At 45.2% G+C, this 13165-nt stretch overlaps 1 protein-coding gene across 4 annotated transcripts in view; it reads right to left on the bottom strand.

Moving 5' to 3' along the window:
- Nucleotides 1-13165, bottom strand: part of LOC135215607 (ras-related protein Rab-27A-like) — a 99030-nt gene that overhangs the window by 24875 nt on the left and 60990 nt on the right. For all 4 annotated transcript variants that reach the window (XM_064250502.1, XM_064250501.1, XM_064250504.1 and 1 more), the window contains exon 5: nt 3993-4105. In XM_064250502.1, coding sequence (XP_064106572.1) covers nt 3993-4105 — 113 coding nt within the window. The remainder of the gene's footprint in view (nt 1-3992; nt 4106-13165) is intronic.

Genomic DNA, 13165 nt, shown 5'->3' with positions numbered 1-13165 from the left:
AACCTGTTTGGGTGGCAGAGGGTCCTCTGAAGGCACGTAGAAGCGCCTCTGTCGCGGTAGAGGTGGAGGAAGGAGCTTGGCAGACCTACCGGACCAAAGCAAACTCTCCTGTCTGGAGACGAGAACGTCCACTTGGCTCAGCACGCTGTCAGCCAAGGCTGATCGCGGCAGACCCACCGTCGTCCTGGGTTCCTTCTTAGGTCCCCAGAATGACTCCAAGCCCAATGTGGGCTCGGAAGGTGGGAGCGGCGATCCTTCCCCGAGGTCGTTGTGCTGATGAAGCAGCGCAATTACCTCCGCAAACGACCTCTGGATCTCAGGAGTGACTGCATCCTGTGGAGACGGACCGTCAAGCCCGTCCAGCAAGAATGCCTCCCGAGACCCTCCTCCTTTCACAGGAGGAACCACGACAGACCCCTCCTGGTCTCCTCCTGCTACTTGCGCATACGATCTGGTTGGTCCGAGGACCGTGCCAGGTTCGTAGGGCGTTGTGGCAGGATCGCGAGGAGCGTGCCCTTCGCAATCACTCCTGATTGCCTTGCTCTTCCCGGTGAAGCCCGAGGAAGTTGAAGGGGTCGGAGAGGCAGACCTGACGCTTCCCCCGCGCCCAACGGCAGAACTGGTGTGCTGAAGGGGCTGCAGGCAATCACCAACCCATGGTGGCGATCGAGCTGCAGGCCTAATCAAGCGGCTCTCCGGGGAAGAGAGGCTGGACCAAGAACAGCGGCGACGGTCCCGAGCGTCAGAAGAGCTGCTGCTGGTCCCCCTCTCCGCCCGGTCCTGGTAGGAGCGGCGGTCAGGGACCTGCAGAGTCCGCTGTTGCGGTGGGAGCGAGGCCTGTCCTAACGGCGCGCCACGCCGCTTGGACCAGCCGAGGCTGGTTCAGGCGACCAAGGGGACCGCTTCCTCGCCTCAGCCCGCGAGCGGTCTGGGACCGTCATGTCAACCCTGGGTATCAGCGTATCGCCGCGAGAGCGATCACTGGTCTGGTGAGAGTCGCCTGAGCAACCCCCACCAGTCTTCCGCTCCGTGCCTGGATCCTGGCGCCAAGAAGACTTGGTTGCCTGGGTCTTGGCTGTACAGTCACTCGGTGACTCTAACAAACGAGAGGCCGAGACGGTACCTGGCGTCAAGGCAGAACCTCTGGCACAAGGCAAGGTACCGGTGTTAGCCGGCACTCCTCCGGTCCCCGTCTTCTTCTTCCTTGCGGAAGGAGAGACAGGCCCCGTTCCCGAAGGAACAGGAGGACCGGTGGAAGTCCCAACCGTCCCACCGGAGTGGGATGGACCCTTAGAAGTCTTAGAGCCAGCCTTCTTAGGGGGGGAGGAGGCAACCTCCTTCTTCTTCGACTGTGGGGCCATAGAAGTTGAAGGGGAAGCGGCAGCAGACGACGACGACGAAGAAGATGATGAAGACGATGACGACAACTTCCTCCTCCTCTTCTTCTTCTTCGTCAGTTTCCTCAACACCACCGTCAGGTCTTCCATCTAGGACGGAGCCGGGGCAGTTGCCGAAGCAACAGGGTCCGACTGCACCTGTCCGGAAGGACCTGGGGTGGGAGCAGCAACACCATGGACAGGAACGACGGCGGCAGGAACTGGTACCGGCACTGGAGCGTCAGCATACTTAGGAACAGGAGGCGGGGCAGGAACCGGCAGCATCCTCTGCACAGGAGACAGGTCCAGAGGAGAGCTCTTGGGACACCGGAAGTCCGGGGCTGCAGCAGGAGCGGCAAAACCAGGTGGCGTCGTCACAGCGGGCATCGAAACCTCCGGCAGTGGCGCCTGCACAGCAGCTGTTGGTGTCACCGTGGCTACGTGCTGATCATACAACAAGTGCGGCGGAGCAGCGTAGCCTGGCGTGGACACCGTCGTGGTGGTTGGCCTGTGTGTTACCCCGCCAGGGCCCCTCTCGCCAGGTGACTCAGCAGTCCCTGGACTGTCGGTGTTCCTTGCAGCCCCAGCGAGATTGTCCCCCATGGCAAGCAGGTCTGAGGAAGGAAAAGTCGGGTGAGTTAGTGGGGGGGGGGGGGCAGTTCCTACCCCACGCGAATGGAGGACCCCGAATACAACTGGATGTCGGGGTATCTCACCCCCCACCCCCTCCACGCTCGACTGATCGAGAGATGAGAAGGTGAGAAACCTCCCCGAAGGGGAAGGAGCCATACGAGGGAGCTGAGATGGAGGGAGAAAAGAGGAAGAAGTGTCCGTAACCAAGGGCGTACCCGGAGAACCCTCCAACGACTCCTTGGCCGGCTTACGCGGCTTCTTCCTCCCCCATAGCGCTCCCACTGCTCCTCCGACCAAAAAATACAAGTATCACATGTCTCGGTGCGAGAGCATTCTCACCCTCTACACCGAGTACAAAAATCATGAGGATCAACCTCAACAGACAGGAAGGAGCCATATGAGGGAGCTGATATGGAGGGAGAAAAGAGGAAGACGTTTCTGTAACCAAGGGTGTAGCCAGAGAACCTTCCGACGACTCCTTGGCCGGCTTACGCGGCTTCTTCCTCCCCCATAACGCTCCCACTGCTCCTCCGACCAAAAAATACAAGTACGTATCACATGTCTCGGTGCGAGAGCATTCTTGCCCTCTGCACCGTGTACAAAAATCATGAGGATCAACCTCAACAGATGGGAAGGAGCCATACGAGGGAGCTGAGATGGAGGGAGAAAAGAGGAAGACGTGTCCGTAACCAAGGGCGTAGCCGGAGAACCCTCCGACGACTCCTTGGCCGGCTTACGCGGCTTCTTCCTCCCCCCATAGCGCTCCCACTGCTCCTCCGACCAAAAAATACAAGTATCACATGTCTCGGTGCGAGAGCATTCTCGCCCTCTACACCGAGTACAAAAATCATGAGGATCAACCTCAACAGATGATTGGAAGGCCCCACACTTATGGCCCTCCACACCAGGGCACAATCTGCGGCTGATGGGGGTGCGAGGGGGTCTTTCCGCCTCTTGGGAATTCATATTCACTTGCAATATTCACCGAGAATGAAATACAAAACACAGATACGTACTTACGCAGGCTTTGTACATTCACACTGAGTAAAAGAGAAAGATAAACAGCCTTCACGAAGTGAAGAATACAGAGCATACGACTGAAGCGGGCAGAGAGACGAGCAGTACGTCCATCCACTAGCGCGGCCGAAAGCAAAGTGACTCCTCTCCTCGCAGTCGAGCTGACCGCCAACTGCCAAACAAGTAGTTAACTACCGAACCTCCTTGTTCGAAGCTTACGACCGGTTCAGCTGCCGCTAAGTACCTTCCTATTGTTAAAGGACCGAGGGTTGGTATGCTTTCAGTACAAATTAGAGAAAAATATGTAAAAGTAAAAAAAGTTACTAAATCTTCGTTCTCAGTAAATTTACGTAAATGTTTGTCAACAAATATGCTAAGAATTTGATACTGATTTTATTTCTTGTCTGTTTTGATATTGCATGAGCAGTAATTATAATTTTACACACAAAGTAAAATAAAATTATTTATTAGAAAAAATATATATAAGTTGGTAAAATTTATGACTGTCTTGTATAAGAGGCCTCACAAGGGGTTGTAAATTAGTCATTTTCAACTTCTCGTGGAAGGTAGGGAAAGTTTTTTTTAAATTTTTTTCTTTCACCGAGTACATTTGCATATCTTCCTCTTTCCACTGATTTGTTTTTTGGTAAATTGGCTGACCTCAATGCTTACCCAACCTGAGGAGTTGCATATCGATATATTTACCCATCCAGGGTTAAAAGATGAAAAAACACAAGTGAATGATCAAGCCTACCAAGAGAAAGAGAGGCAGTGATATGTTATTAACATGGTTATATAACTGGAATAAATTAAGTATATACAAAAGTTATATAAAAAAAAAAATATGAGCTCTACATTTTAAAAAATTTTTTCTATTACATAAATAAATTGAAAAATGCAACATGCTTTGAAGAATATACCTAACAAATACCATGCATCTTACAAAAACAATTTTTCAATAGTTACCCAAATTTCTCTGCAACTTCCTTTCCTCGCTGCTCTGATATAATTCGCTGGTCGCTCAAGTCTACTTTATTCCCACATAATATTATGTCAGGATTGTCACAGTATGCATGTGTCTGTTAAAAAGAAACTACAATAACTTTCAAACTTATTTGAGGATAATTTTAAAACTTTTTTATATTACTTGTAAATAATTATCTTTATTATTTTATTTGAAAATTATGACTGAAGACCATAATTAATAAATTAAACTATTGTCCTTATCTAAACTTTAAATAACTATAAATATATAAATACAGTACTCTGTTCATAAACAGAAAATTAAAAGTTATGTGGTAGAAATACTATGGCAATTATAAAATATTTAATCTACAACATGATCTTTCCCCAAACTATGGACTTTATCATTTCAAGTTACAAATCATATGAAAAGCCACATACCTATTTACCTAATCAATTTTTTAATATTCAACAATGCTCTTTGGAGAACACTAAATCAAAATTACCTGAGGACACTTGACTTTTGATATAAATGCTGAACTATATTACACAACTATTTTTCATAGAAATCCATCAATCATATGTGCCCACATCTACAGTTTCAAATATCCCTGAACCCATAGTTTTTAGTCTAACAGACAGAAAAAGTATAGTATAAAGTAGTGCAACAATGCTTATGCAGCCTATGGATTCAAGTAGTTTGGAAATGAGGCTGTGAGAGTTGTGGTTTAGAAGGTAACCTATGGTTTTTGTTCCATCATAACCTGTGGTTCATATATTTTTCCAAATCACAATTTAGGTGGGTGGTTGAATTGCTGGAAGTACCACAATAAACATACACTTGAGGACTGTTCTGAGTTAGGTGTATAGGCTTTGATAACTCAAAATGTTGTTCACAGTCAAGATAAACCCACACTATAAAGCAAGGTACTTGTAAATTCTCCTCAAGTTTAGCACAGAATCCCCTTGCCATTCACATAACGTAGATGGTGCTATCAACAGAACTCTGTCTCTTGTTACCTTGAATGAAGCTCCACAAAGTGGAACATGAAGACTCCCAATATCTTCCCCTAAAGATAATATCTGGTCCATCAAAACATGAGACTCATCCATATGTTTACGGAATGACAACAGAGTACGCTCCATCTTAGTGGACTTTACTCTCCTACATAATATTACCTAGCTGTCTGACTTGCAACTGTAGGCTCTCTGGAAGAGAGCTAATAGGTAACCATATTTCTTACTACTTCATTGCCATAAAGAGGAATTATTTAGATCTGTCACCTCTGTGACCCTGATTCTTCACACATAATATCAAACAGCCCCAACTGGACTGAGCAGAAGGTCATCCTACATAGATATATATGACAGGGAAGGGATGGTGAATGGTGCTGACTACTTGTTTAGGTCTTCACTACAAACTCCAGAGAACTGACACTTCCGATATGTCCAACCTCTAGCATATGTGACCTAATCAAACAGCACAAAGAGTCTTGTTTTACCCATCTATCTCATAGATGCAAATGGCAGTAGAAAGACTGTCTCCAGTGTGAGATCTAACAATGATGCCCCTTATAAGTGGTTCATACACAGACTATTTAAGATACTTGAGGGTTAGGAAAGGTACCAGTTCGGAGGATTAAGTGCCCCTCAAAGAATTTCCTCCTTGAGGTGCTGGAGGAGCACTGCATTTCTATTGAAGATCTCTAATCTAAGCTACAAAATCCAAATACCTGCAAGGACAGGTCTTGTCACTACTAAAGAGCCTTCTTGCATAAGAAGTAAGGAAATGAAAGGAAAAGAAGGCCAGAAGTAGGCATAAATAAGGAAAGGAGTGCCAGAGGGAAGCACAATATTGAAAGAAAGAAGGAAAGGAGAGCCAGAGCCAACTATAATAATGAAGGAAAGAAAAGGAGAGCCAGAGGCAGGCATAATAAGTAAGGAAAGGAAAGTAAAGGAATGCCAGAGGCAGGAATAATATTCAAAATCATTAAAACTTTACACACTGTCATTGTATACAGAATTTACATTATGCATGTATAACTTCAGTCTTTTACATGCACATCAATTGCTGTGTATTTTTTGGAGAACTTTCTTACAACAAACACAGTTCCTGGTGTTGCAATATTGTATAAAGGTGTTTAAGCCCAGTGGCAAGGAAATTACATGCTGTTAGTAACTATGACACTTCCAAGTTAATAGTCTTGTATTCTTAGGTATTTTATTAAGTCTATTTCTCCCCTTACACCACAATGACATTACAAGCATTGTTAAGCATGGACATAGAGAATTATTAACATTCATAACAAACGAGGGAGCTGAGATGGAGGGAGAAAAGAGGAAGAAGTGTCCGTAACCAGATTATGTAACTGATTTAACTAGAATTTATGGTGTTCGAAAATATTACATTCATTGTTGAATGGGAAATTCCATATCCTACTTACCTGATTAAGGTAGGTTTTCCACAAACATAAAAGATGTATGAACCCTTCACAAGCTTGGGTCTACACTTAAATAACAGCAATGCTCCTAGTATCTAATTTTGATTATACTATTTAATTGGAATAAGATATAACATAAAACATTAAGGTCTTGAAATACTACTTAACTACAAATTTACACTTTTAATTACTGTATACTTTGCTTTAGTAATAAACAGAACATGAGATTAAAATATACTCCACAGGTACAAACCACTATGTACCCCAATAACACCAGAAAAAACCAAGTACAGTAATAAAACCAAGTACAGCATTGAATTATCTACTGAAGTTAGTGACAAATTGGCCTAAACTCTCCCTGTAACATGACAAATTTTTTATCAACTTGTATTTTTCATAACTAACAAACCTGAGGTCTTCACAATAGGTTAAATCATCTGGTGCTGGAAACAGCTTAAAAACAATCAAAGATTATAAATGCAAGGAATCTGTGATATCTGGCATCGGATGATGAGGTGAAAGCAAGTCCAGAGACCACACTTAAATCCAGTGACACATCTACATCTGTCTTTCTTCTAACCTAGGATGAAACATAAAGAGGGGTGGCTAGAGGTGGGCAGTCAATGTTATCACCTCAGGATTGTTAGCTATGAAAAATACAAAAGAAAATTTGTCATTAGTTCATATGCAGAACAAACCCTCGGTCTTAACTATACTTAGAGGGAGGTATGAGAATCCTGAACCTACTGGAGGTTCGGCATACCTGATCATTCTTCTTAGAAATGAGAATTCTAAAGAAGAGGACCTAAGCCTTTGAGATGTTAGATATGCAGATATCTAACATTCAATCAACGAAACATGTCCAGATTCATTGCATACATGGAAGTCAAAAAGAACTATACTGTATATATCTGTTTAGGCAACAAACCATGTTAGCAACAAGAAACGGGTTTGTCACCATTCCTCACTTCCCTTGCTGGAGAGAATTGAAGCTACTGAGAAGCAGCATCAAGCCAGTTCCAGTGTATGCTGTGTCTATTCTTCAAACCGCCCATAGATATGAAGACAGGAGAAAAGGGAAAGAAGAGAGACCAGCATTCTCACTCATTCCCTACTCCACACAATCATCGTAGGAATGATATAAACTGTCCTACTAGGGGCACTGGATGAGTCACACATGTTGAACAGCCACCACTGGACCCATGGAAAGTGTCAAAGAATCTGGGCAACATCCTTCAGGTAGACAAAGTGAAAGTGGTTTAACACAGTCTGGAACCAGCGTTCAAAATCCTATGAACAGATAAGTTCTAAAACCTCAGGGAGGAATCTAATCCTCTGGTGTCATGTGCTTTTCATGCACCTAATTGGTGACAGAACTCAATGATGAGTAGGCTTGCCTAATCACCTCATGTAGTTAAACAAAAGGATATTCTAGGACACACCTTTCTTGACCTGGCTTGTGTTAACATAAAGTCTATGATACCTAAACTCAGTGACGAGACCTTCAGATATCAATGCAGTGCTTTGACGGGTCATAGCAGAAACTCTTGAAGGTTACTGATAAACTCATCACTGTAAGGAATGGAAAAAGAGGCAAAGCTGTCATCATGAACTGTGGGAATCTGGGTCTTAGCTATGAATTTCAGGGCAAATTCAACAGCTACTGACCCCAACCTGTTATGAGTCTACATCATAAGCCTGACCCTGAAGCTCTCCAATTTTTCCAAGGAAGCCATGGTCAGCAGGAAAACTGTTTCCAAAGTCAGTTTACTGGAAGATGGCTCTTGAACCACATTGAGAATTCTCAGGGGGAAGTAATGTCCACATCCTTCAGAGAGCTAATCACAAGTCAACCCTGTAGCCCTTGCCAGTATCAACAGAAAGAACTTCCTCTGTTATGACAAACATCTAGAAGATCTTGTCTACTAGACAGGAGCTCTGAGTGGAGAGAATTCTTTTGATAACACCAATCACAGCAGCAGACCGCTCATCTTGTATACGGCTAACAAAGCTCCTCTGAAGTACTAGTCTTTCTTCCTAGTCATTGCTCTGCAAGAAAGATTTCCAGCTCGAAAGAGAAACTGGAGAGACTCCAGACATGAAGAGATAAGGATTCTACTGGCTGGTGGGATCTCTCCACAAGACTGGGGGGACAGCTGTGCTAAGGCAGAACCTCTCTTGCCCACTCAACTTGGGCCCACAATGAGCTACTAGGGTCAGCCTAAGACTTTGGAACCTAGCAAAAGGAGTTCCTCTTAATTCATGCCCTCCAGATCTGTTCCTGTACTCAGACGCCTCCTGTGAATGTTGAAATGCTCATCTCAAAGAGCTCCTGGCCTTGGGAGTAAGGAGCATACAGGACAAAGAACTCCAGCAGATTAGAGAAATGGAGGTAGGGCACTCTACCATTCAACATCAAAAGAATGTTTCCAATATGCAGAAGAGAGTCTTCTGCTGTAATAAACAAACCTGGGACCATGAACAGTAGACCTCTAGCTTCCTGTTGAACTGTGAAGTGAAGAGGTCTAACATGAGTCTTCACAAAGTAGAAAGAGGAGACAATAGGATAATCCAAGGGGATGTCCTATGATAATTTGCTCTTTACAGATATGTTCTAAATATCCTACTGTCAATTTGTGCACTGTCAAAGTACTTGCACTGTAGACAAGAGATGTCCTTGTGCTGCCAAAGGAATGTGCATTTCCAACAGAGGGGACTAATCAGAGGAGGCATCCTATGATGATAGGACACACCCATTTCCTTATCTATTCACTTCTGTACTGTAGTACTTAACTTAGTGAAGCAATACGGAACACTTTTATCACTTAGGGGAGATCCTTGTCTCAACTGTCAAATGCTCTCGATCCTAAACTTCTAAAGCCTTGAGATTTGAGTCAAAGGGTTAGATGAAGAACACCATCAACAGAAATAACAGGTTCACCTATACAAAATATACATTATTCAATTTTTTATGTCCATTTTGATTATGTTTAGGGGTACAGTGTTTTAATGTTGCTGGAACCAGGCAGCTTATTCAACAACAGGAAATTTTATGTATGAGGAGAATTGGACAGTTAGGTTCTAGAATGAAAATAAATGAGAGGAAAGAGAGCAAAAAGACTTCTAACTAGATTCAGATCTAGGGTCTCTACTAGGATTATTTCTCTTATGCTGTAACTGGTTAGTTGTGGTAGTACCATAAAAGAAGCTAACAGTACTTACTACATATAATAAATGTGAAACACTATGACTGGATGACAAATTGTGTATTGGTTCTAAGTGTACAAAACTACCAAGTAAGAAAATGATGGTTAAGAGCTACTCTTGCTTACATGCAACTAATGGTCCTACTGATCAAGTATCCAGGACTCTCTGTGACCATACTCAACCAAAATGTCACAATCTACATTAAAATAAGAGAAATAGCCATACTATTCTTAAAGGGTGCAGAGTTAGAGCTCTTACATCAGACTCAGACTGATCAACAAATGTACTGCAGAGATGCTTTAAAAGACTTGCATTCCCCAACAGACACAAAAAGTTGTACCATCAAGGCTCTGTACAATTCTGCACTAGTCAAATACATGCAAGGGTTCTCACTGGGCACGAGAAAAAACTATATTTCTGATCTCTCATAACTACCCACAGTAGGCCTTGTACCATAAGATAATTAATACTAGCATTTATACATTGGTTATTTAAGTCAAGAGTGTGCCTACTGTAATTCACATTTTATTCTTGAAGATATGCATGTCAATAAGCAACTTCTTCAATCAATTTCTTGAAGAAAACTTGCAAAAATTTATTGGTTTCCACTAAAAGGCTCCGTAAAAATGGCATTAGGATCCACTCCACGAGTCTGACTGTTGGATGTGACATTTCTGGGCTCAGCTCGTGTCGCTGCGCGAAATATCCTTTAATCTATTATTTCTAGGGTAAATGTACTAACACATACCAGAGAATAAATAAATAAATGAAAAAGGTCAGTACAACTGACTCGCTCACCCTCCAAGAGGGTGTCGGTATGAACACTATGGCGAGTGAGACCACTACCACGAGCCGCTTGCCAATAGAAATCTCCCACTACAAAATCCCCACAAGAGGGGAGCCGACCCACAGAGTGGGCAGCAACTACTACTACTCCATCCCATGCTGCCGACTGCTGCGCCTCTGGTGGCCATCCTTTTCAGTTAGCGCACACTGTATACACGTGCCCTTTTTTGCTCTGTGTTTTTGTGCCCTTATTTTTGGATTTACTCATCATGGAGCGTGCAGCCATCGCAGCAGCTAAGTTAAGTACTCAATGTTTATTGCTAGTTGGTTTTTTCCGTCCTGGAGTCAGTATTTGCCATTTTTTAGGTATAAATACGAACTCTAGGTCGGAAGCATGGCAGATGGTTTCTGCCTCGTGGCGGGTTCGTTCTTGGTCTTCCATACCCAGAACCTTCCCTTACTTTAGTTAGTACGATCTATCTTTTAGTCATCCTATTTGTTTTTAGGGTACAGTCTACGCGGTTTATGTCATGCATGCATGTCTTTTTACCTTACGTAGACTTCTTCTATCCAGACCCTAGCCACGGCTCTTAGTATCGGCCCCGGCTAGCTTTGAGTGGTAGACTTTCTTTCGGGTTAGTCGTACACTCCTGGATTTTTTCTCCTACTATTTTGTTTTCTTTCTTTCAATGTTTTATTCAATTTATTATGTTTTTGTTAGTGTAGGCGTCTGGCTTCATCTAGCCTAGGTTATGGCCCATAGGGCCCATGCGCTACCGCTCTTCAGTTCGGTTGCTTCCTTATAGCTTCTCTCTGATCAGCCGGTTGTGTATTCTAGGCCTTATCGTTTCATTGTTTTGTTGTTACCGCCCCGTGGTCACCACATGATCACGGAGCAGCCAGACGCCTGTCCAGTCATCTTCCCTCCTCCCGCTCTTCCATAGGGCCGGGGGGAGGGTTGGTCTGCCCACGCTCGCTCCGCATACCCGAGCCTGCCTCCCTCTCCCCCCAGGCGGAGGGAGTAGAGGGACGGGACAGACCCAGACTGGACTCGACCTCTCCAGCTTCTCGGTCCGGCCGGATGGCTAGGGGGGGGGAACTGGCCTTTCCCCCCTCCGTCGCTTCTCCGTCGCTCCGTTGCTAGCGCGAGACTTGTGTGCCCTCTCGCCCTTTCCCACCTTACTGGGGCTCCTTTTTTTTCTACCCGGAGCTCCAGCAATCCAAGTGGAAAGGTGCTAGTTCACCCCGCAGGGTGGACTGAGGCATACAGTTGGTCTCTACTAACCCCTCCGTCGCGCTGAGGTCGCGGCACGCTCCGCCACGCACTGGACTTAGTCCGGTACGTTCGATTTTTATAGGTTTAAGAATTAGTTTTGTTAAACTAAGTAAGTTTATCTTAAGCTACCTTAAACCATCCCCCCTCCCTTGTCTGCCTCACCGGATCTCTCCGGGGTTATAGCCTATTCAGGCGGTAAGGGAGGGGTTATGCCCAAATTTTTTCCGAGCTCCGGCATGTAGCGGAGTTCTTCTGTCCTTTAGCCTGTAAGTGATAGCCTTTAGATGCTCATGTGTCTTTTCACTTACAGACCACCAACTGTGAGCATCCGGGATGCACCGCCACGCTTCAAGACCCTTGTGGACATGAAGTTTGCCGGTCCCATGCTCCATGCGCGACTCCGCACGGGGACCTCCAGGTCTGGTATCACGAGACTTGCACCATCTGTTATGATCTGGTGAGCCAGCTCTTAGACGGGGTAAGTATTTCCAACTCCGTTAGCCAGTCCTACTTCGTTATAGTTCTTAAGTTTTTAAAAAATCTAATCTTTCTTAAACTTAAGATAAAAATACAGGGGATTTCGCATCCCTATAATTTTAAGTTAAGCTTTTAATTTAGTTTTTTTTTAGTTTTAAGTTTAATCTTAAAAACTAATAAATACCCTCTCTTCCAGGCTCCGGCTGTGAAGGACACCGCACTGGCAACCTGCAGGGCCTGGGGTCGGCGGTTTTGGGAAGAACGCCGCCAAGGGTATGCCCTACATTCTCGAGAAGAGGTTGGCGGTCCTGATCTTCCCCGGAGGCAAGTCAACGGGCTACGTCGACCCAGCAGAGGCGGCCCCGACTATTGCGTTCATCCAGCAACAGCTCGCTGCCTCGTTGACGGATCCAGGCCAGGACATCTCCTCGGAAGTCGCGACATTAGATCTAAACATTGAACCCATGGTAGGTGTAGACGACCTGTTGGTCGAGGTGAGTACGTTGGACGCCCAAGGGATGCCCTTGGGTGCCACTGGATCTTCTACCCCTGCAAACTCTCCATCCTTCCAAGGCTTTACAGGTACAGAACTTTATACTTCTCCTGATGCTTCCGTTAGACCTAAGGTCAAAGGACAAGCAGTAAAAACCTTGACTAAGACGTCGTCGTCGTCTAAAAAGACGGCGTCGGCGTCATCATCATCTCGTAAGCCTCTCCCAGGCTAGAAACCCCGGAGCAGAGAGGTCTAAAGCTTCCGGGTCCGGCTCCAAATCCTCTAGGAGTAGATCCTCCAGGGAGAGATCACACACTCCAGCGGAGTCATCCATTCCACTACCTTTGGTTCCGGTTCAGAGCCACCCGTCCACCTCCGCAGCAGCTCCGGCTTTGGATCCCAACACTGGCCTGTTGCAACAAGTGGGCGATCTGGTGGGGTCTCTAAAAACCAGTATGGAACAGATGTTCTCCCGGTTGTCTGATAGGATCAACTC

Source organism: Macrobrachium nipponense, chromosome 5 (assembly GCF_015104395.2).
Source record: "Macrobrachium nipponense isolate FS-2020 chromosome 5, ASM1510439v2, whole genome shotgun sequence".
NCBI lineage: Eukaryota > Metazoa > Arthropoda > Malacostraca > Decapoda > Palaemonidae > Macrobrachium > Macrobrachium nipponense.
Note: the sequence above shows the minus strand (reverse complement) of the source record. Positions and strands in the feature narration are given on the sequence as shown.